We start from the raw sequence: 24325 nt of genomic DNA on the forward strand, positions 1-24325 counted from the left end.
CAGCATGGAATCTATATGTTGATGGTCCAACCAACAAGGTTGTGGAGCAGGACTAGTCCTTACGACCCCTGACAAAGTGGCAATGGAGTATGTTCTTCGTTTCAAATTCAAGGCGTCGAACAATGAGGCCGAATATGAAGCCCTCCTAGCAGGCTTACGTTTGGCCAAACATTTTAGGGTTAAACGAATTGATATCTTCAGTGACTCCCAATTGGTAGTTAACCAGGTCACTAACAACTTTGACGCTAAGGATAGCTCCATGGCAGCATATCTGGCACAAACATAATTGTTGCTCAAACATTTCCACTACCAGATCACCCAAATTCCTCAAGTAGCAAACAGTCATGCAGATGTTTTGACTCACCTCACCTCAGCTGTGGAAGACAAGATTGGGAGAAAAATTCAAGTCGAATTGTTGGCAGCACCAAACACCATAACTATGGAAGTGTGCAACTTACAACAAAAGAATAATTGGATTACCCTGATTTATAGATTCCTTGCTCATGGCACCCTTCCAAATGACAAAGTCCAAGCTAAGCATATTCGATACAAGGATACCCGTTACTTGATCATTAATGACCAACTCTACAAGCGGGGTTTTAACCTACCATACCTAAGATGCCTTACGCCCTCAGAGGTAAAAATTGTCCTTCGGGAAATACATGAAAGAGTATGCGGAGATCATGCTGGATCTCGATCCTTAGCACACAACACTCCACCAAGATACCATCAGAATATCTCGCTCATGTGATAAGTGTCAACGCGACACAACTATTCCTCACTCCCCTCCCGAGCCGCTCACTCCTATGATCAGCCCTTAGCCCTTTGCCCAATGGGGACTTGATTTGATTGGCTCAATGCCTGCAGGGAAGGGTAAGGTCCACTATGAAATCGTTGCAGTTAACTACTTCACAAAATGGGCTGAAGTAGAACCCTTGGCAACCATTACTGAGGCAAAAATAGAAGACTTCGTATGGAAGAACATCCTTTGTAGATTCGGCATTCTCAATGCGATAGTCACTGACAACGGGCGACAGTTAGACAACAATAAGTTCAGGATGTTCTGCTTTAAGTTCAACATCAACTTATGTTTTGCCTCTCCAGCTCATCCCCAATCTAATGGACAAGTTGAAGTCATCAACAAAATAATCAAGCAAACTTTGAAAACCAGCTTGGACAAGGCTAAAAGTTGTTGGCCAGAATTTGTACCCGAAGTTCTTTGGTCATACCGCACTTCGTATCGGACATCAACAGGAGAAACCCCATTCTCACATGCCTTCGATACAAAGGTAGTTGTCCTAGTTGAGCTTGAGCAAGCAACGTTCCAAGTCCAGAACTACGTCCAAAGCGAAAATGACAAACAACTTATCGTCAACTTAGATCTAGTCGAGGAACACAGAAACCAGGCTCACTTGAGGAATGTCACCTACAAGCAGCGCATCTCCAACTACTATGACTCAAGGGTCAAACCTCGTTCTTTCTAAGTGGGGGACTGGGTAATGAAGAAAAGATTACTCTGCGACAGAGTTCCGAGTGAATGAACACTTAGTCCAAACTGGGATGGACCGTTTGAAGTTGTTGGCATCAGTCGCCCTGGCTTCTACAAGCTTAAAAGCTCTGATGGCAAGACCCTTGGCCATCTATGGAACGCTGATCACTTGAAGTACTATTACAAGTAAACTCACATTGTACAAGTGTTAAGCTTCAGCCATTCGGCATCCTATGTAACGAAGACTATTTGGCATGAATTCAATAAAGAGGTGATTTAGACAACTCGGTCCTGATCCTCTTACATTCCTAGCAATGAAACACTCGGGTTCAAAGCTTCAACATGAATGATTCCAACATGAAACAAAGTCTATGTCAACAAGACTATACAAATAAACGAACAGCTTCATAATATATTCGTTCAATCATACATTCCAACACATTCATACATAAGCCAACTATGCTTCGAAAGGGTTCAACATACTTTGTGTCGAATATGCCTCGACACCTTGCCCTTATTCTCACCTTCATGCCACCGACCAGGTGATAAAATGTACAACCCATACTCTCCTTCATGCCACCAACCAGGTGATAAAATGTACAACCCATACTCTAATATCATTTGGCAACTTGCCACTCATGCCACCAACCAGGTGAAGAAGGAACTCATCTTCATGCCACCAACCAGGTGATGAAATGTACAACCCGTACTCTCCTTCATGCCACCAACCAGGTGATGAAATGTACAACCCGTGCTCTAATATCATTTGACAACTTGCCATTCATGCCACCAACCAGGTGATGAAATGTACAACCCATACTCTCCTTCATGCCACTAACCAGGTGATGAAATGTACAACCCGTACTCTAATATCATTTGGCAACTTGCCACTCATGCCACCAACCAAGTGAAGAAGGAACTCATCTTCATGCCACCAACCAGGTGATGAAATGTACAACCCGTACTCTCCTTCATGCCACCAACCAGGTGAAGAAGGAACTCATCCTCGTGCTACCAACCAAGTGATGAAATGTGATGAATGGTGATGAAGGAACTCACCTTCGTACCACCAACCAAGGGATGAAAGCAACTCACCATTCATTCCACCTACCAGAAGACGAGTGGTACAACTTGTACATGTGAACTCCTAGCATTCACAAATAATAAAAAACCTTCAAGCTTGACAACTCAACTAAGGGAACACTTATGCCCAACAAGAGTTATAGTTACCAACAAAGTCTTATTGCAAGCCAACAACAACTTCAGTGCATGGCATACGAAGATCAAGCTATTCAGCCTTCTTGCATCTGCTTCAGACATTTCCCCTCTGTAACAATGCAAACACTACAACTCATAGAAAGCTTCACACACTCTTGATCAAGACAGTGTGAAGCAAAACCAATTTATGATGCCAACAAAAGCTTCATCAATGGAGGGCAACCACAATTCTCAAAAGCTTCACACACTCTTAATCAAGACAGTGTGAAGCAAAACCAATTTATAGTGCCAATAAGAGCTTCATCAATGGAGGGCAACCACAATTCTCAAAAGCTTCACACACTCTTGATCAAGACAGTGTGAAGCAAAACCAATTTATGGTGTCAACAAGAGCTTCATCAAATGAGGGCAACCGCAATTCTCAAAAGCTTCACATACTCTTGATCAAGACAGTGTGAAGCAAAACTAATTTATGGTGCCAACAAAAGCTTCATCAATGAAGGGTAACTACAACTCGTAGAAAGCTTCACACACTCTTGATCAAGACTGTTCGAAGCAAATATAATTTATATGGTTCGTCCAAACCTTCGACTACTACAAGGTGTGGCTTGCATCACAATCTCTTGCTCAACAGTGTGGAAGCAAAATTTGTATATGTTGTCTCTCCCACATTTTCAAATTTCTAGTTTCCCAAAAAAAAAAAAAAAGGGAAATTCAACAAATTTCTAGTTTTCCAAAAAAAAAAAATTGGGAAATTCAACAAAGCTTCATCAATGGTGGACAACTATAAATTCTCAAAAGGTTCACACTATCTTGATCAAGATAGTGTGAAGCAAAATCAATTCATGGTACCAAACAAAGCTTCACCACAAAAGCTTCACCAACAAAAGCTTCATCAATGGAGGACAACTACAAATTCTCAAAAGCTTCACATTATCTTGATCAAGATAGTGTGAAGAAAAATCAATTCATGGTACCCAACAAAAGCTTCAACTCCAAAGCTTTACCTATAAAGCTTCAACTCCAAAGCTTCACCTACAAAAGCTTCAACACAAAAGCTTCACCTACAAAGCTTCACCTACAAAGCTTCAACACAAAAGCTTCACCCACAAAAGCTTCACCCACCAAAAATGCTTCACCCACAAAATCTTCACCCACCACGAAAGTTTCACCTACAAAAGCTTCACCCATAAAAGCTTCACCAACAAAAGCTTCACCCACAAAAACTTCACCCACCACAAAAGCTTCACCTACAAAAGCTTCACCCACCACAAAAGCTTCACCTACAAAAGCTTCACCAACAAAAGCTTCACCCACAAAAACTTCACCCACCACAAAAGCTTCACCTACAAAAGCTTCACCCACCACAAAAGCTTCACCAACAAAAGCTTCACCCACCACAAAAGCTTCACCAACAAAAGCTTCACCAACAAAAGCTTCAACCACAAAAACTTCACCCACCACAAAAGCTTCACCCACCACAAAAGCTTCACCTACAAAAGCTTCACCCATAAAAGCTTCACCAACAAAAGCTTCACCCATAAAAGCTTCACCAACAAAAGCTTCACCCATCACAAAAGCTTCACCCACAAAAGCTTCACCTACAAAGCTTCAACACAAAAGCTTCACCTACAAAAGCTTCACCTACAAAAGCTTCACACTATCTTGATCAAGATAGTGTGAAGTAAAATCAATTCATGATACCCAACAAAGCTTCAACCTCAAAACTTCACCTACAAAGCTTCAATACCAAAGCTTCATCTACAAAGCTTAAATATATATATATATATATATATATATATATATATATTCGGAAATTTGAAAATTCAAAAATTCGAAAAAAAAAATTGCCTAGGCCTCCTCTTCTTTGGGTTTAACAACTTTCATAACAAATATATATGAATGAGGAGTTTTGGGCTACCACTTAGAAAGGAAATGTCTCATTCGTCAACTCCCTCTACCGGAGACTTGGGGGACTCCTACCATATGCTACTGCACCTTGATACTTGGAAGTCTCACAACCACTCAGTGACTTAGATTTTTCAAGTCTCCAACCGAGAAGTTTTCCTCACTCGAGAAATTAAGGGAGCACAACCTCAACATACATGCTTCACTCTCAAAGCTTCAACAAAAGAAAAAATTCAAAGAACTTAGTGAAGAAGACCTTGGTGTATTTAACACAATACGTTGAAATGAAGCAAAACTTGTTTATTGATATCTCCGATAAGTTACAAATATGTACATAGACATGAATCAAAATAAACAAACAAGAGGGAGCCTTCATAAAGGTTGCTCAGGAAAAGTCTCAGCAGTCGGTAGAGACCCATAAAGAGGATGCACCGGAGGGTGATTATTCGTAGCCTCAGTACTAGGCAGAACCCCAGAAGGAGGAGGCACCGAAGGTTGATCATTTGGAGCTTCATTACGCGGTACAGCCCCAGAAGACGAAGGCAATAAATGCCTTTGGAACAAACCCACAAACCTCTGATGATCAAGTAAAATATGACCATCAAATTCCTGCAGCTGGTCAAGCTTCCTCTTCATGTTTGTAACATAGTCATGTGCGAGCCTATGCAACTGTTTATTCTCATGCTTGAGCCCTCTGATTTCCTATTTGAGACTTATCATTTCAGCCACCAATGATTCAACTTGGCGGGTTCGAGCAAATAGGTGTTGGGCCATATTAGACACAAAACCTGCACACTGAACACTAGAGCCAAAGAATCCTTAACAGCCAACTCATCAGACCGTTTGGAAAATAGTCTGTTATCTTTGGGAGTGAGAAGGTTCATGGCCACCACCGCAGCGGTCATATCATTCTTCATCACAGAGTCCCCAACAGAAAGAGGACCAGTACGGGATAAGAAGGATGGGTGCTATATGTTGTCTTGAGAATGCATAGCTGCCTCTTCACCAAAGTTCAAGTAAAAAAGACGGTCGGATGGGCCAGACATTCTCAGAAATGATGAAGGAGAAATGAGGTGCAATAAATCTCTAAAGTACAAAAATAAGGGGAAAATTCATGCAAGCAATAACTCTCTGAACGTACTTCTTGCACATAATTGGTGCCCCTAAAAAAGAAAGGGCAACAAGGCCGTTGGTTCAAAAATCGAAGAGGCACCACTCTCCGGATTTTGAGAAGCAGATTTTCCTGAGTAAAATATGTCGACAATCCCCACACGTAACATCAGCTTCTCGGGTACCACAGATAACTTTACCAAAGATCTCTGACAAAGTTTAGACACATAAATTTTAAAGGTCCAGCTACCCTACCATTACCCACAAGAGTAAAAGAACAACACCACTGCTTGATAAGTGGAAAGTCCCTGTGTGTGTTAACCTCCGTGCTTCGTGGCAAGGTAAACTGGCAAAAATGCCCAACCTTTACTCACATCGAGAAAACACTCCCAACATGATTACTTGCTCAAAAATCGAAGAGGCACCGCTCCCCAAATCTCGAGAGCTAGACTCCCAATAGGATTGCTTTCTCAAAAATCAAAGAGGCACCATTCTCCGAATCTCGAAAGCCAAGTCCTCGACAAGATTGCTTGTTCGAAAATCGAAGAGGCACTGCTCTTTGAACTTTGAGAGCCAGATTTCCTTGGATAAAGCTTATCTGCAATCTTCACATGCAACATCAGCTTTCCAGATACCACAGACCACTTTTTCAAAGTGCTCTGACAAAGTTAAAACACGTGAATCTTACAGCTCCCACTACATTACTATGATCGAGAAGGGTAAAGGAACAACGTTACTACTCGCTGTTGGGACAATTTCTATATATGTCGACCTTCATCCTCCACAACTAGGCAAATCTGCAAATAAAAAAATACCCAACTTTTCTTCACATCTGAGAGGGCACTCTCAGCAGAGTCTTTCGAAATACTTAGCTTATTTTCCCCCTGATAATACCTCTGCAAACAAGCCACACCAGAGCCAGAGTATCTCATATCATCAGGTTTAAAAGCAAGAGTATCCCATATCATGTTTTTTCCTTGTCTTTTCCTTTGGTCTTGTTCTTACCTACAAGATAAGGACAAAGAGAGCAATCAGTCAGCACTTGGAATCAAGCTTCCAGTCAGGAACTGACTACCTGGAACTCCTTGCCTGATTACTTACCTAGCATTGCTCTCGAGTACTCATCTTCAAATGCTTCTAGAAAAGATACCATATCTGCCTAAGGAACAGATAGGGCAAGTGAGAAGGATACAAGGAAGCATGTGGAGAAAAGCACAACAGAACACATGCCGATTCATCTATTACTTTGTCAATAGAAAAAGTATCCCATATCATCAAGATCGAATGCACTCTTGATTTAATGGACTTGTTTTGACCCTCAAATTCTTGAGTAAACCTTATACTCTGGAGGAAACCAGAAAACCCTCCAGCCCAGTTCAAGAATAAGTCTGTGGAAAGTTACTTCTTCAAAAGCAAAAGTATCTCATATCATATTTTCTCTATTTGCTTCTCCCTATCTTTGTTGCTGTTTACGACATAAGGAGAAAGAGAACAATCAACCGGAAGTCAAAGTCGAACCTCCGATCCAGGTTGCTTGCTTGAAAGTCTGATTGCTTACCTTGTCTGTTACCTCCTTCGGCAAATCTCCTAGCTCGGCGACTTGGGGGACTCCTACTATAGAGTTTGTATCGCACTTGACCAAGTCCAAAACTACAAGTAAGCTTCAAGTGAAATTGATACATTACCTTGTGCATCTTCATCGGTTAAAGATACCACCCCTGGATGAAGGAAAAGTACTTCTAGAGAAGATGTCACATCTACATATGAGACAGATAAGGCAAGTGAAAATGATACCACACTTCAGTACTTAGAAGTTTCGTAATTACTCAATGGTTTGGATCTTGCAAGTCCCCAACCGAGGAGCTTCCCTCACTTGGGAACTTAGGGAGGCACTGTTTGTACCATACTTGACCAATCCCGAAACTACTAAGCATCGGTCAACGTTATACTTTCAAGGACCCATAAGAGTTTCCCTTCAACCAGGAGGCCAATCACAGCGCGACACATGTCGACATCAGAAGCTAATTATAGCGCGACACATGTCAACATCAGAAGCCAATCACAACACAACACGTGTCAATGTCAGAATGAAACTTGAAACTCTCTTCTATAAATAGAGATCATTCTCTCACAATATTTCCTAATGTCATTTGTACTAAATCATTTACTAGTACTCACTAAAGGAGAGCTTAAACCTATGTACTTGTGTAAACCCTTCACAATTAATGAGAACTCCCATATTTCGTGGACGTAGCCAATCTAGATGAACCACGTACATCTTGTATTTGCTTCCCTGTCTCTATCATTTACATACTTATCAACACTATGACCGGAACAATCTAGCGAAGGTCACAAACTTAACACTTTCTATTGTACCAAAGTCCTCACTGATTTTGTGCATCAACATTATGTTCATCTCAATTTTGACACAATGAACAACGAATTGAACTCAAATCCATTTTAATTGATCACAACATATCTCATCCAGCCACCAAATGGGACTTGGAAGGATGACATATTCAATGTACATGTATATGTAGTTAGATTCAGCCTATTCTAAAAGCATCTAACCTTTTTTTTTTTTACTATTATTAAAGGGAGGGTGATAGTTCTAAACAATTACATTAATTTAGGAGAAGGAAGAGTTTTGAATCCAAAACGTATGGGTAGAAACTCAAAAGCTACCCTATAACTATTAGACCATATGCACATAAGCAATTCAAAATCCATAAAAGTAACATATTTTATCTCACATATTAATACCAAAAACTACATCACTAAACCGATGTAAAATTAAGTCACAGGCCTTTATCTAAAGGGATTCCAATTTTTTTTAAATGGGAATTAGTTGTGGAATCCATTTCACATCGAACTTCAACGATCCAAACCGTCTATTTTGTAAGTCTCCATTCATAGATCATCCTTACAAAAATTCAACTCAATTTGAAACAATTTGTTTTTTTTAATTATCATGATGAAATTTCAATGCTTTTTAGAACACAAAGTGTTTGTCAATTTCTTTGAACTCAAGGATAATATATGAGGTGCAATTTAAAAAATAGACGGGTTCGATTTGTTAAAGTTCGAATTGATGTAGACCTCCCAACTAATCTTATTTTCATATATAAAAAAAAAGGATCTTTTCCCTTAAAAGTTTCCTATAAGTCATATCACTTTCAAAATTTCTTCACTTCAATGGTATCATTTGTTCAACATTTGGTTCAAATTTCTATATATGTAAGAGTATATAGGATATATTCTTAATCGGAGCTATGCGTTGGGTACAAAACGAACTATTTTTTTGCCTTTTACCGAGGAATATGTTCTTCATTGCTTATGAAAGGATATAATCGAACCAGTCATTAAACAAATTCGTTTAGCTTGGTTATCCTACTAATTTGATGCATAACCAAATTAATCCTAATAGTAGTGTTGCATTTGTTCGACATGCGGCTTAAGGCACCGACAGTAAAACATAGATTGGTTGAAAATATAATAAAAGTAAAATTTGAAATCAATAAAGTGAGATTCTATACAATTAACATACCACCTAAAACATTCGAGAAAATTCTATGGTTCCCTTGATTAAGTTTAGTGAACTATCTTGACCGTTAAATACTTTTGACTGAACATCAAGGAGTTGTTTAATTTTGGGCCCACAGTATTTAATCGTAGACTGTTACAACAAGGCATTAAGTTTTAATGTGATTCAATGTTATAATTAGAAGAAACATAATATTACACTATAATTGTCAAAATCTATAATTGTCAATTTTTTTTTGACAAAATACTATTGTTATTACATTAACAACGTTAGTTTTTACAAAGTGGATGTCACACTACAGTGTGAACGTAAGATATTATGTGTGGACGTCATCATATTAGAGATTCATTACTATTCCATTTTGGGCCCCACGCCAACTATCACGTTAAGGCTATTACAACATGACATTAAGTTTCAATGTGGTTATAATTTTTCTTATATCCCCAGGGCAAGGGAGCTGGTCTTATGTAGGGGCAAATCTCAGAGTTCTCACCAAGCTGGGAATGATTTCTGGAAGTCTTTGTGGAGTATTAAATCTTTGCCCAAGATCAAATTATTTCTTTGGCGTGTGGCTACTAATTGCTTACCTACGGTGCTGGGCCTTTTCAATAGAAGGGTTGTCCAAAATCCTTTGTGTCCTCTGTGTAAAGAGTTCCCTGAGTTAGCGAAGCATGTCCTCTTTCTCTGCCCTTGGACGATTGGGGTTTGGTTTGCTAGCTCCCTAAACTACAGGTTAGACCGATCAAGCATCACTTCTTTTGATGTGTGGTGGTCTACGCTTAAGAGGACAGTGGACGTTAATTCGAACTTGCACTCTTGGGTTTACACCGTGGCATCCTTCATATGTTGGGAGATTTTGAAATCTAGATGTCATTGTATTTTTCATGGTTTTGTTCCTTCCCCGGAGTATACAGCCGAGAAAGCTTCTCGGGCTGCGGCGGAGTTTTTCACGATCACTGGGTCTCAAGGAGACCCCAGTACTCCTTTGCCGAATTTGACTGTCTCTCATCCCCATGCTTGGGAGCCCCCCCGCTTGGAGTTATCAAGGCAAATTTTGATGGTGCTTGGTCAAGAAATTCCCTTCAATCTGGATTGGGCGTTGTCTTCCGTTCATCAAACGGGTCGATTTTTAATGGGGTTTCCTCCCCTTGCCTTTCTTCTTCAGCTCTTCAAACGGAGGCTAAGGCTTTTCTTCTTGCCGTCCGTTCAGCATTGGAAAGTAACTTTAGCAATGTGGTTTTTGAATCCGACTCGAAGGAGCTTATCGGGAGCTTAAACAATGATTTCAAGAAAGCCAATTGGACCATTTTTCCCTTGCTAATCCAAATTCGGAATCTATCTACTCAGTTTCGCTCGATTTACTAGCGGTGGGTTCCTCGTCAAGCGAATAGTGCAACCGATTGGGTTGCGTCGCATTGTAAAAGAGGGATGTGTTCTGATGTTTGGGTCATTCGACCCCCATCCTCTCTAGTTCATATTTTGTCCAAAGATGGCCTCCCCTGCCCTCCTTAATTCCCCTGGAGTTGAGACTGTGGAGAAGTGCAGATTGGACCTTAGCCCCGCTGTTGTGTTGTGTTTTGTCTTCTCCTAGTCTTAACTCTAGGGTGAGTCCTCATTGACTCTTTTTGCTGTTTGGTTCCTGTAATCTTTCCTTTCCTTGTTGGCTTTTGCTGTTATGAATGGTTCCTCTTTGTCCAAAAAAAAAAAAAAAGTTTCAATGTGATTCAACATTTAAATTACCAGAATGTAGAATAATATTATAACTGTAAATTTTAGTGTCTAATATTACATAATATTCTCAAATTACAAAATGACATTGTTATTAATGCAACAACGTTGATTGCTACGTTACGGATAAGGATGGGCAACGGTTATGTCGGGCGGGTAATCGTGGTTGTTTACCCATAACCGTTTATATTCATACCCACATAACCGTTTACCCGTTGGGTAATTGCCTAAATGGTTATACCCATACCCATAACCGTTTATAAACGATTAACCATATCCATAACCGTTTACCCATTTAACCGTAACCGTTTATACCCGTTTACCTATTTACTCTTTTTAACCCGTTTGTCTTTTTTTTTTTTTACCATTACCTCTTTTTCACCCGTCTACATGTTTTTTAACAACTTGAAAATTAAAAAAAAAATTCATAATTTTTTTTTTTTTTTGACAATTAAACACTGTTATAAGTACATTCATCATACATTTTCGTATTTTAATTTTTTAAGTCCTTATATCATTCCAATAATTGAAATAATAGTTTACGGACGATATTTTTAACTGTTACCAATGAAGGTAATATAATATTTGCTAAGTATTCTTGGGTTACGAAAACTGTTTAGAAGATAATATTCTTGGGTTATTTAACCCATAATGTAAAGTATTAACATAATATATATAATGAGCTACATTATATTATAATTAGATATATAAACCATGCACCATAGTCAACAACATTGATCTAAGTTTTGTCCGATAGAGAATATGGTTAGGAGAATGTTTACACTTGTTGACCATGAATTATGTCTTTTCGGCAACAATCAAAAGATGCAACATTCAAATTGAAGAGATGTGATTGTTGGGTTAATAACACAACTTCTCATCCCCTGTCAAACAGCCGCATATATATAATTTTATTTTTAAAATATTCAACTTTACATATATAAAATAAATAGGTAAATTGTTACCCGTTTATAATCGCGGTTAATATCCATAACCATCTATTTCAATTTCACGGGCAAACAGTTATACCCATAACTGTTTATTTATCTAAACGGTTACCCATAACCGTAACCGTGAAGTTTAAATAGGCGGGTAACCACGGTTACCTATAACCGCGGGTATTTTGCCCATCCCTAGTCACGGATGTCTTGTTACACTATTAAAGTAGGTTTATAGATAAGAACGACTATTACTTAACATGCTCAATGGGTCATATTAAAAAGTTGCAACATAACTTGTTAGACTATATACACAGTAGACAAATACATTATTATTTCACCTAAGTAATGATATTAAGTTAATTGCTCCTTCTCAAGCTACGGATGTGAACTAATACATTTATGGCATGTTTATGTGTCTAGAATCAGAGTAAAAATGATGATGATTTCATACAAACAGTTAACTAAATACCACTGAACCGGAATTAAAACCAATATGATTATTATATTGCCTGTGTGTATTTTTTTGTTCTCTTCCTCCGCCTCATGTTCATCCTTTTTTTTTAATCAAAAGTACGATATTCATTAAGTAAGACCAAATTCGTACAAACTGAGGATAGTGTGCATAATGGGCCTCGATAAAAACCTTGTTGGGGATTTCAACCCAGTCGAAGGAAAAGAGCGTCCCGCACAAAAGAGAACTATCCTCAAATAAACAATTGAAAAGAATTACACACTCTCTTGAAGGAGTATATCTTGGATCAAATATGGGGGTTCCTCAAACCACACTACCTCCTAAACACTATTAATTCTCATCCGAGCAAGTCGATGGGCTGCCGAGTTCCCTTCCCGTTGAATATGACTAACCATTGACTCCACCCACTCCATGCGAAGACACCGAAGATCATTAATTATAAGACCAAGGGTTGAGTGGTCGTCCTTACTCCCCCGCATGGCAGCCAACACCATCGCCGAGTCACCTTCAAACTGAACCTTCATCTCCACTGTACCAATAGAGCAGACCAAAATTGCAGCTCTCCAAGCTGCAAAGAGCTCAACATGCACCGCTGAAAAAATCCTCTCAACGAGACCAGCAGCAGCAGCAGTAAGACACTTCCCCAAATGATTTCGAATCACCACCCCAAAACCTCCTCGGTTATTTCCCTTATTCCAAGCTCCATCAAAGTTGCATTTAATCCACCCCTCCGCAGGTTTTCCCCATCTCTGAACCTCCCGGTTTTTCTTCTTTGTCGCTGGCTTATGCCACTTATGGAATTCTTGCATCCAGCCCTCCGTCTGAAGTACAATGTCAAGTAGTTGTAGTGCTTTGCTAGAAAGATTCTCATTTGTATGCTTCCACAGAGCCCAACTCAACATTAAGTCTAAATCAAACCCCGAAGCAGGCCCATTAAGCTGTAAATTAGCTAACCAATTCATGAAACACTCTCCCTGCACAACATCCACCCTAACACCCAGGCCTCAAAACCACACCGCTCTAGCCACATAACAAGCTCTGAAAACATGTTATGTTGATTCCACCGAACCTCCGCAAACTACACACACCTCATATGTCATCAATCTTCGCTTACAAAGATTGATTCAATCTCGTGGGCAGAATGTTAACACATGCACGCCACACACAAATCTTGACCTTCCTCGGAACACAAGCACTCCATAGCTTTTTCCAAAACTGCTCGCCAACAATACTAGAAGAAGATGATGAGCTAGTTACCCCTTCACCATTTGCTACATTTATCCCCTGTACAACATGATATGCACTCCGGACAATGAATTTCCCATTTCCTTCGTAGTGCCAAACCCTACGGTCCTCACTATCCTGTAGATTTAGAGGAATGCCACCAATTAGATCCAACTCCTCTTGGGAAAATAACTCATTCATCAACTGAATGTTCCACTACTTCGATTCCAACAAAAGGGGATTCTCATGCAGTTCGGGCTTTGTTGGGGCTTACCCAATAACATCGTCCCCTTATTGTCTTTCTTTCTGAGACAAAATGTAGTGAAAGTGTGATTTTACAGAAGCAAAGTAGTTTAGGGTTTGATAATTCTTTTTGCAGTGGCGAGTAATGAGAGATTAGGGGGTTGGCGGTTTTTTGGATGAATGAGGTGGAGCTTGTGATATTATCTTTTTCAATGAACCATATAGAAATGGAATGTAGGGTTCACAGGGCAGAGCAGAAGTGGAGATTAACTGGATTTTATGGTCATCCGGTCACATCAAATAGGCATCTTTCATGGGCATTACTTAAGAGTTTGGGTCAACGAAGTCCCTTGCCATGGATATGTATGAGGGATTTCAATGAAATCCTTAGTGTGGAAGAGCAATTGGGTGGTAATCAACATAGGGAAAGCCAAATGGATGGATTCCGAGAGGCAATCCATGCGTGTCAGTTAATTGATCTGGGCTTTGTAGAAACTGAGTATACCTAGATGGATAACAGGGAGGACGAGGTTAGATGTCGACTTGATCGGGTTCTCGCATCCTAACCGTGGCTTAATCTATTTCCCATGACAAGGGTATGTCATCTCAATCCTTCGAAGTTGGATCAATATCCTATTTTAGTGGAAATTAGGAGTGCGATGGAGTTGCCTAGTAGAATGAGGGGTAGACGGTTCAGGTTCGAAGAGATGTGGCTTCGGGATGAGAGTTGTGAGGAGACTGTTAACTCAACATGGAGTAAACTGGTGGTGGGCCTTCCTCTCTTCCAATTGTGCGAGATGATTCGGTTCACTAGGTACGCTTTGCTTGCTTGGAAAAATGAGGTATTTGGGTCTACGAAGGCAGAGATTGCAAAGGTCTGTGATAAGTTATGAGTGCTCTTTGAGCAACCTCATTCGACTGCGGTTCATGAAGCTAGGGGTGAATTGATAGAGAGTTTGTATCTACTTTTGGGAAGGGAGGTGACTTATTGAAGGCATAGTCTCAGGTCCAATGGTTACAGGAGGGGGACATAAATACGAAGTTTTTTCATTTACGTGCGTCTAACCGTAAACAAAAGAATCATATTAAGGGGTTGCGATATTCGACTAGGGTATGGCAGGATACGAGGGTTGGCATTGAGGACACAGTGGCAGAATATTTTCCAGTCTCAGGGCGTCTTAGACCGTGTGGTGCAAGAGGTTGTGGGAGCTTGTTCACCACAGGTTACTACCGATATGAATGAGGACTTACTGAGGCTGTACTCAGAGGAGGAGATTCGTGTGGCCCTTTTCCAGATGCACCCGTCCAAAGCTCTAGGACTGGATGGTATGTCACCTCTATTTTTCCAGAAATTTTGGCATGTGGTTAAGCATGATATGGTGAGTGCAGTCCGGTCTTTTCACACTTCAGGTATACTGCTCCGGGAGGTGTGTTTTACTCATGTTGTCTTGATTCCCAAAGTGAGTTAGCCACAGGAGATGTCATAGTTGCGTCCGATTAGTTTGTGTAATGTTACTTATAAGATCGGAGTAAAGGTGATTGCGAATCGCTTGAAGAAATATTTGAGCTTAATAATCTCCCGGCATCAGAGTGCGTTTGTGCCTGGTCATTTGATAGCATCAGAGTTCTTTCGCTCTTAGACTAGACCTTAGTAAGGCATATGATAGGGTGGAGTGGGTTTTTTTGGAAGCTATGATGCTAAGGTTGGGGTTTGACAGTAAGTAGGTGTCGGTGGTGATGATGTGTGTGACGTCTGTGTCGTACTCGTTTTTGGTCAATGGTGATGCATGTGGGTATGTGTAGCCATCCCAGGGTCTCCGTCAAGGGGATCCATTATCACCTTACTTATTCCTTTTGTGCATTGAGGGTTTGTTGGCAGTTCTTACGCATAAGGAGCAGACAGGTGCTCTTAGTGGGATTCACATTTGTGAAGGAGCACCAAGTATCCATCATTTATTGTTTGCTGATGATAGTTTCTTGTTTGGTAAAGCTAATTTGGATGAATGTGTCGAGGTCCAACATATTTTGGATGTGTTCTCCCAAGCGTCTGGGCAGGAAGTAAACTTGGAGAAAAGTAACATTACTTTCAGTGCGAATGTGAGGGTTCGAGAGCAACAAAGGCTTGCTAGCTTCCTAGGAGTACAGTTGGTGGATCGGCATAAGCGTTATTTGGATCTTCCTACATTTGTGGCGAAGAATAAATGCCAAACCTTCTCTTATATAAAGGAACGAGTTCATAAGCGGTTGAGTGGATGGAAAGGGAAGTGTTGAAGTGGAGTAGGACGTGAATTGCATGTAAAAGTGGTGGCTCAAGCGTTACCTTCGTATGCTATGAATTGTTTTCTACTTCCAAAGACTTTTTATGATGAGTTACATCAACTAATAGGTCGCTTTTGGTGGGGGAGTGATCCGGATTCGAGGAAGATCCATTGGAAATCATGGGATAAATTGTACATTGCAAAATCGGAAGGTGGTATAGGTTTCTAGAATCTTTATGCTTTTAATTTGGTGGTGTTAGCGAAACAAGGTTGGCGAATTGCCTAATTCCTTGATTCCTTAACAGCAAGATTGTTGAAAGCTAAGTATTTTCCCAATACTTCCTTTTGGGATGCATCAGTGTTGTCGTCTTATTCCTATTGTTGGTTTAATATTCTTAAAGCTAGAGTGGTGTTGGAGAAAGGTACACGATGGTTGATTGGGGATGGAGCATCGGTGCAGGTCTAGAAGGATAGATCGGTGCCTTGACCGTCTACTTTTCATCCCATAACATTGCAGCCTTCCTCTCAGGAGGAGTTGCAGGTTTGTGACCTCATTGATGTGGATAGGAAAATGTGGAATGACACGGTGCTGAATGAGCTTTTTGAGGAGGAAGACAAGGAATTTATTCTTGCTTTACCTCTTAGTTTTTGGCTTCCGCCTGATAAGCTAATTTAGCACTTTAATGATCGGGGTATCTTCACTGTTAAGAGTGTGTATTGGGTTGCTTGGGAGTCCATTAAGCCACAAGAACTAAGTGCAAATTCTTCGGCTTCTGGAGGAAGTCCTTTTACTCCTGTATGGAAGGCTATTGGGAAGGCCAAAGTCTCGCTGAAAGTGCGGAATATGGTGTGGAGAGCTTGTCAAAATATTCTCCCGACAAAGGAGACTTTATCGAAGAAAGGAGTATCATCGGACTTGACATGTGTTTTCTGTAATAGAGCCCCGGAGTCAGAGGTACATGTTCTCAAGGAGTGTCATTTTGCAAGAGCAATGTGGTTTGTGACCCCATGTAGCTTTCTCGCTGATTCTGTTCCTTGTAGTTCGGCTAAGGAGTGGTCCTTATGGGTATTACAAACTAAGCAATATGTCTTTGACGTTATATGCATGTTGGTCTGGCATATTTGGCGAGCGAGGAATGATCGTATTTGGAACGGTAAGAATGAGCCACCTGGTATGGTGGCCCAAAGAGTCGTGGCATGGATGCAGGAATTCTAGGTGGTGGATGATCGTGCTCGTGTGGTACAGCAGCTGGCAACGGAAGCTGGGTAGTGGGTTGGTGGCGGTTTGATGGACGGGGAGATGACAGAGGACTGGGTGCGTGTGAAAGTGGATGGCGCTACAAAGCTGCAGGCACGGGTGGGTGGAACTTGAGCTGTGGTCCGTGATGCGCATGGTGGTTTCGTGGCTGCAATGGCATGTTTTTTGCCCAATGTTTCCTCGACTCTTCAGGCAGAATTGCCAACAATGAAACATGGGGTGGATTTGGCTCAACAGTTTGGTATTCAAAAGGTCCAAGTCGAAAGTGATTTGTTTCAAGCAGTGTCCATTGTCAACTCTTGTGTGGATAGGGCTTCAACTATGGACTTGCTGGTGGGAGATATTATATTTAGTGCAGCTTCTTTTACTGCTTCAAAGTTTATTTCTATTTGTAGGAATAATAATGGTATTGCTCATTGCTTGACAAAGGTAGTAGTGTCTAGTGGAACTCGAGGAGTCTGGATCGAGGAGCCTCCGAGTGTTATTTTGGATCTCCTCATCCCAAAAATGGTGTAATGGTTCTCAGTTAATGATATCGATTTTCTTAAAAAAAATTGTCTATATATTATCACATTTCATTTTTGGAATTGAATGATTATAGATTTCTCATCAAAGCAGTCTTTTAATTCCGAAGGAATTTGAATATAGTTAAAGATAACAACTTAATAAAGATGTTCCAGTCCCTAGAACGAAACAAGAATCATACTAGAAAATGAAAGCTCTATCCAATCTGATAAACTTTTTGCCACTATTAATTGCCAGATATTTACATACTAGAAGTCCAAAGGCTATAAACATCAAGTTTTTATGATGACCAGAGAAGTATGAGGATCTTAAAAGTACCCCAGACCCAAACGGCTTTGTTTTGAAATACTCAGCATCACAACCGTCGATTCATGGTTATCATGATCTCCACCGCTGATGCGTGGGCCCACAGGGGTGTTGGACATGGCTATGCAGTGTAGCCGACATGCCTGTAAGATATTTCTGGTGTTGTGGATGATGCACCGTTTGTTTAAAGTTTGAAACTCACAAAGGAAAAGGGTTTCTTGGGCAGTAGAATGAGCAAATCAAGGCACGTGTCGCACCACCTGTAAACCAATGATCCACATGCAAATCTGACTGCTTTACACGTATCGCATGGCTGTCAAAACACCATTGACATCGGTTGCCTCTTCTATAAAGAGTACCTCTTTGCTCTTACCAAAACAATTTCGTTATCCAAGTGTGTTCACTCAGTGATATTTTGTAAGAAATACCGAGAGAGCTGTTTGATTTGTTGCTGTTTTTTCTGTTTGTGTGGAATTTGAGGGCGAGATGGCTCAGACTGTGGGAAGGAACGTGGCAGCTCCATTGCTGTTTCTCAACTTGATCATGTATTTGATCGTTGTCGGTTTTGCTAGTTGGTGTCTCAACAAGTTCATCAATGGCCAGACTAACCACCCTAGTAAGTTTTTTCATCATCTGCCTCTCTTTGATTTGTTGGTTTTCTTGTTTAATGGTGACTTTAACTCCGAGTTACTGCAGATTTTACCAGTTAGTTAGGAGAGTATGAGCCCTTTAAAACTTAGCTCTAGTCTCTGAACTAATTCCCTTGTCGTAGTTAGTTGTTTTCAGAGTAGCCTCGAATATCATCTTGTCCAGAACACAGACTCCCAATTTTTTTGTGTTTTTTTTTGTGTTTTTTTTTTGGTTTTTGAGTAGCCTCGAATTTCATATTGTAAAAATTTGGGCAGGTTTTGGAGGAAATGGTGCGACTATGTTCTTTTTGGTATTCTCCATATTGGCTGGAGTGATGGGCACAGCATCAAAGCTGGCCGGAGCAAACCACATCAGATCTTGGAGGAGTGATAGCTTAGCTGCAGCAGGATCATCCGCCATCGTGGCATGGGCTCTCACTGCACTGGCCTTTGGGTAAATCTCAAACTCTGACTCGATCACATATATAGCACTTAAGCACGCTTAATGTTGTTTAATAGACTCATCGTGTGGTTAATTAGTCGGATGATTAATTGTGTTGCTTGTTAACAGGTTAGCATGCAAGGAAATAAACATTGGAGGATACAGAGGATGGAGACTGAAGGTCTTGGAGGCTTTCGTAATAATCCTGACGTTCACTCAGCTCTTGTACCTCTTGATGCTTCATGCGGGCGTCTTCAGCAGCAAGTACGGCCCGGGTTACCGTGACACCGACTACCCAGTTACTGGCCGGGATCCGATACACAAGGGCACCACCGGAGGAGTCCCTGCTTCTAGGGTTGTTTAAGGCATAGGGATAGCATATATAGCAGTGAGACTCCCACATGCGAAGGGAGTGAACCGCTCTTTTGTTTCCTCTCCGTTTCTGGGAAGGTTTTGTACTTCATAATTTAATGTGGAATTTTAAGTATTTTACTTTGTGGTTTTTTGGGGGGAATTGGATCCTCTCATGAGCTTAGGCTTAGGATGCTCTTGACCGACACACAACGACTACAAATAAGAGATCTTTTAAAAGTTATAATAATTGTAATCGTTGGATTAAAATATCTCTCAGAAGGATCCTGAGAGAGAGGATCCAATTCCTTTTGTGTGTTGTATAGGTAGGGATGTAAGCGGTGACCAAATGTGGGTTTGCGTGCGCGTGTGTACGGACTTGTAATGTGGGAATTGGTTCAATATTCAGCATTATGTATGTGTACATCATATGTAAATGTATGCATGGTTTTAGTTAGTGCATGCTTAGCATCCTCTTTGATATAAATCGGTTTGTGTTGGGTGTTTTTGAATGCGAATTCCGATTCGGTTCCTAGCTAGGTGATGAGGAAGTAAAATTAAATACGAAATGCTAAAGATTTAAAATTTTAAATTGAATTTACAAACCAAATAATGTGTCATTATTAAAATAAATATTTTTAATTAGTACTTAATTAATAACTACATTATTTAGTTTTGGAAATTTGATTTAAATTAATAACAAATCAAAGCTCCGAAGTCTTGTCGCCTACAAATTCGAGTGAGAAATGGCCTACTAAACTTAATTGGGATGGGTGTGGGTGAGCCGAGCTACTAAAGTTTTACAACGTTCTTTAGTTTTTTCTCAGAAGAAAGCTACCATGGTTTGCCTGGTTGTAAACTTCCGAAAGCAAGGTGCCTTAAATATTCCGATGTTGAATTCATGATCTTAGCAGAAATCAATTGGAATACCTCTAAATTTGTTGTTAATGGTAATCGAGTATTAGCAAGTATTCAAAAACTTGATTAAGCCCAGAAACAGAAGAATTATATCCCTTTCCTTCAACCAAAATGTGGTAATATAGAATCAAAGAGAATACCAGAAGCTCAAGCAACAATAAATAAAGATCTGTTCGCAAGAAAAATTAGCTAAAACTCAGCAACACTGCCATGCTCGAATCACATTCATCTATTAAGAATCAGCTCTTAAGCAGCAACTATTTCAAAGCACAAGGAAATCAAAACTTAAGGAGAAGGATAAGGGAAACCCATCAAATCAACTTCCCCTGGACTTTTACATGATGTTTAGACTAATTCTTTCGAAAATAAGCTGACAACAACGCAATTCCAAGCTTAACCTTGGGTGATGAAACCTTCCTTGCGACCTTCAAACCCTGGCCGCATGAGCTTTTTCTCTCTTTTCGCGATTTTCCTGTTTATCTTCTCTTGCTTCTTCTGCGATATGTTATCTGATCTCTTCTTCTGTTTATCTGCCTTCATCTTCTCTGTGGTTTCAACCCTTCCCTTCCATTTCTCGGCATTCTTCTGATGCCGCTTCTTCTCCTTCTGAATGCTTTGTTTCAACAACTTTGGATCATCGTGAACCTTGATCCCAGCAGCTCTACTTGTTGCTGCTTTCCAAGAATGCTTCTGCGAGATTATCTCACCCTTGTCTGGATCTTTCTTGGCTTCTTGCAACTGTTTTGCCCTCTCAAGCTCCTGCAACTTTGACAATTTTTTCTTCTTATTTGTCTTACCAAGCTCATCTTCGTCCCCAAGTTTGACATAACCGAATGTCAGCTCCTTTGCAGCCTCTGCAACATCTTTCTCCACTTTAGCCGCTGAATCATCACTAGTAGATTTCTTACCATCAGATACGGCTTCTCTCTTCCGTTTCTTCTCATATCTTTCCTTTCGCTCAATCCTTTTCCTTGCACTCTCTGAACCTTCACAATGCCGACCAGCCCGAAACTCATCAAGTTTATGACGAAGCCGTTGCTGGAGTTGTTCATATGTCACTGAACGTTCGTCATCTTCCACTGAACATTCATCATCTTCCAGAACAGGCACCACAGGCTTGATCTCTATTTCGTCACTATCACTCTCATCGTTTGACTTCTTTTCCAAACTTTGCTTTAGCAAATCAAGGGTTGTCTTAGAAGACTTCTCTGGATCCAACCGTTCTCTTCGAGCTTTCTTAATGTTTTCCTTTGATTCCTTCTTTGCTGAAGCTTTTGCAGTCTTGCTGAGACCTTGAAACCATGGCTTATCATCATCATCAACGGGTAGATAGAACCTAGCAGGTATGAGCTCAACTAACATGTCGAAGAATTGACAATGCTGATGGATAATAGACTTCAAATTGAGAATTGGATTGGAATCACTGATATGACTTTCTCTTTTTTTCTTCATCTGCAAAGTGATCAAAATTGAGGTAAATAGTGAGCACCAGATAACCGTTGTGAACGGATGTCCAACCGAAGGAATCAAACCAGCACAAAGAATACTATGGGTCTCCCTCTCCCTCCCACCACACACACACTATACAACCAAACCACTACCTAAGAACTTTTCATTTGCCATGATGAACAAAGCAAAATAGAAAACGGCTTATAAAATTTGATGAAAACCCAGCAACAGTAAGATTTCAAACAAATCAAACAGAAATCCAGTTAGAATAATCAGCATTCAGCAAAAGAAATAAATTACAAACATAATGGAACTATGCAATCTGATAAGGCCAGTTTACATTATGAGCATACATTATGCCCTAAACCATCCACGAAACCAAATTAAACCCATAAACTTAAGCAAAAAAAACGAGATTACTGAAGTTCTTTTAAGCTAAATAAAAATCAAGAGAACTAAGTTGCACAATAATCTGTGGGTGTACGAGAGAAGAAGATGAAGAGAAAGATACCGTGGTAAATGCCGCGGCGTCGATACAGAAATCAGTAGCTGAAGCCTTTTTTTTTTTTTTTTTTTTTTTTTTTTTGGTCGTAATGGTTAATTCATAGAAACAAAACTACAAAGAACCCTAGAGGGATGGGCTTTTAGTGGGCTAAAATCATATTTTTATTTATAATGGAAATGGACTGGGCCGTTTTTGCTGACATTTCGACGGCCTGATAAGCAGAGGGTTTTTTTTTACAAGAAAACCTGTATATCGTTATAATGTTGGGACTAAATTAATTTAAGCCTAGTTAGATAAATGGTTCTCATGATGATAGTATTCGAAAGATAGCTCATGTGGTAAAAAATTTTGGATTTAAACTCCTATGGTGACATCCGTTAGAAATTAAGTCCAACATCAAAAATATTCATTAGTTTCTCAATTAAGCTTTCTTTCTTTATTTCTTTTTTTAAGTAGAGGGGTTAGATAGTGCAACTTCTTCAACAAGTTTCTCATCAACGTTGTTCCCGAAACATGCTAGCACAATATAACCAAGAACAAGCTTTAATTCCAATGATCCTATTCGAGAGCAACAGTAATCAAAGTCTTCGAACACTGACTTAATAAATTTGTCCTTTTTTCTATATTAAACTAATATATTAAAATAATCTACAGTAAATCTGGTTCTTTAGTAAAATCGAGAGAGCTCAGCTCCATTTTTGCTCATGTGACTTTTTCTCTGTGTGTGTGTGTGTTTTTTTTTTCCAGCAATACAACTTACAATTTCAGAGCAAGGATATATGGTAGAGATGTACAAAGATTTGAATTATTTTTTATTGGGCTAAATCGCGAAAATGGTTCTTGAAATTTACATAACTCCTAATTTTGGTCTATGAGATTTCAAATTAATAGTAGTGGTCCTTGAGATTGTCCACCATCCATTATTTTGGTAAAAACTCCATTAAATATCCAGGAACTCTTGGCTGGAAGTTTGAACAATTTTCAAAGCTTCGTAACTCAATCGTTTCTTAACCAAATTCGACCCATAATATATCAAAATGAAGATAGAAAAGTATAGAATAAGATTATACATATTTTGAAGTCCAATGTTTACCGGACATGGTTGGAAAATAGCCTCAAAGTTGACTATTTCGAGGAAAAACTACAAAACTCGCCGAAAACTAGATAAACTTTAAACGTTCATAACTTCTTCAATACTCAACGAAATCAAGTGATTCAAAAATAAAAAATCATACTTCTCAACAAGATAAAGAGAATGGTACCTTTTTTTTATGGCTAACTCATTGTGGTTTGGCCGAAAAATGGCTCGACTCGAGACCAAGGCAACCACTTTCAAGCCGTTTTCCGGCCAAACCAAGGCGATTTAGCCACTAAAAAAGATACCATTTTCTTTGTCTCATCGAGAAGTATGATTTTTGTTTTTGAATCACTTTATTTAGTTGAGTATTGAAGAAGTTATGAGCGTTTAAAGTTTACCCAATTTCTGGGGAGTTTTCCAGTTTCCCCTCGGACCAGTCAAGTTTGAGGCTATTTTTCGGCCATCTTCGGCGACCACTGGGCTTCTAAATATGTATAATCTTATTCTACACCTTCCTATCTTCATTTTGATATATTATGGGTCAAATTTGGTTAAGAAACGATTGAATTACGAAGCTTTGAAAATTGCCCAAACTTTCGGCCAAAAGCTTCGGTACACTTAACGGAGTTTTTAATGGAAGGACGAAAATGATGGATGGTGGAAAATTTCAGGGACCACTTCTATTGATTTGAAATCTCAGGAACCAAAGTGATGTGTTATACAAATCTC

General features: G+C 39.8%; 3 protein-coding genes across 3 annotated transcripts; 1 reads left to right on the forward strand and 2 right to left on the reverse strand.

Moving 5' to 3' along the window:
* Positions 1-12730: 12730 nt before the first annotated feature.
* Positions 12731-13835, reverse strand: LOC126595350 (uncharacterized). The gene is made up of 2 exons (XM_050261674.1): positions 13587-13835; positions 12731-13384 (listed from the first exon to the last, which is right to left on the reverse strand). The coding sequence occupies exons 1-2, from the start codon at positions 13833-13835 to the stop codon at positions 12731-12733; spliced, it is 903 nt and encodes a 300-aa protein (XP_050117631.1).
* A 4755-nt stretch (positions 13836-18590) lies between these two features.
* On the forward strand, positions 18591-20103 carry LOC126594808 (membrane protein PM19L-like). Its single transcript, XM_050261063.1, has 3 exons — positions 18591-18840; positions 19130-19307; positions 19425-20103. Exons 1-3 carry the CDS (start codon positions 18711-18713, stop codon positions 19657-19659), a joined length of 543 nt encoding a protein of 180 aa, XP_050117020.1. The 5' UTR covers positions 18591-18710; the 3' UTR covers positions 19660-20103.
* Positions 20104-20749: 646 nt separating this feature from the next.
* Positions 20750-22636, reverse strand: LOC126597648 (uncharacterized). The gene is made up of 2 exons (XM_050264461.1): positions 22525-22636; positions 20750-22016 (listed from the first exon to the last, which is right to left on the reverse strand). The coding sequence occupies exon 2, from the start codon at positions 22014-22016 to the stop codon at positions 20958-20960; it is 1059 nt and encodes a 352-aa protein (XP_050120418.1). The 5' UTR covers positions 22525-22636; the 3' UTR covers positions 20750-20957.
* Between the last annotated feature and the right edge of the window lie 1689 nt (positions 22637-24325).

Source organism: Malus sylvestris, chromosome 13, assembly GCF_916048215.2.
Source record: "Malus sylvestris chromosome 13, drMalSylv7.2, whole genome shotgun sequence".
Lineage (NCBI taxonomy): Eukaryota > Viridiplantae > Streptophyta > Magnoliopsida > Rosales > Rosaceae > Malus > Malus sylvestris.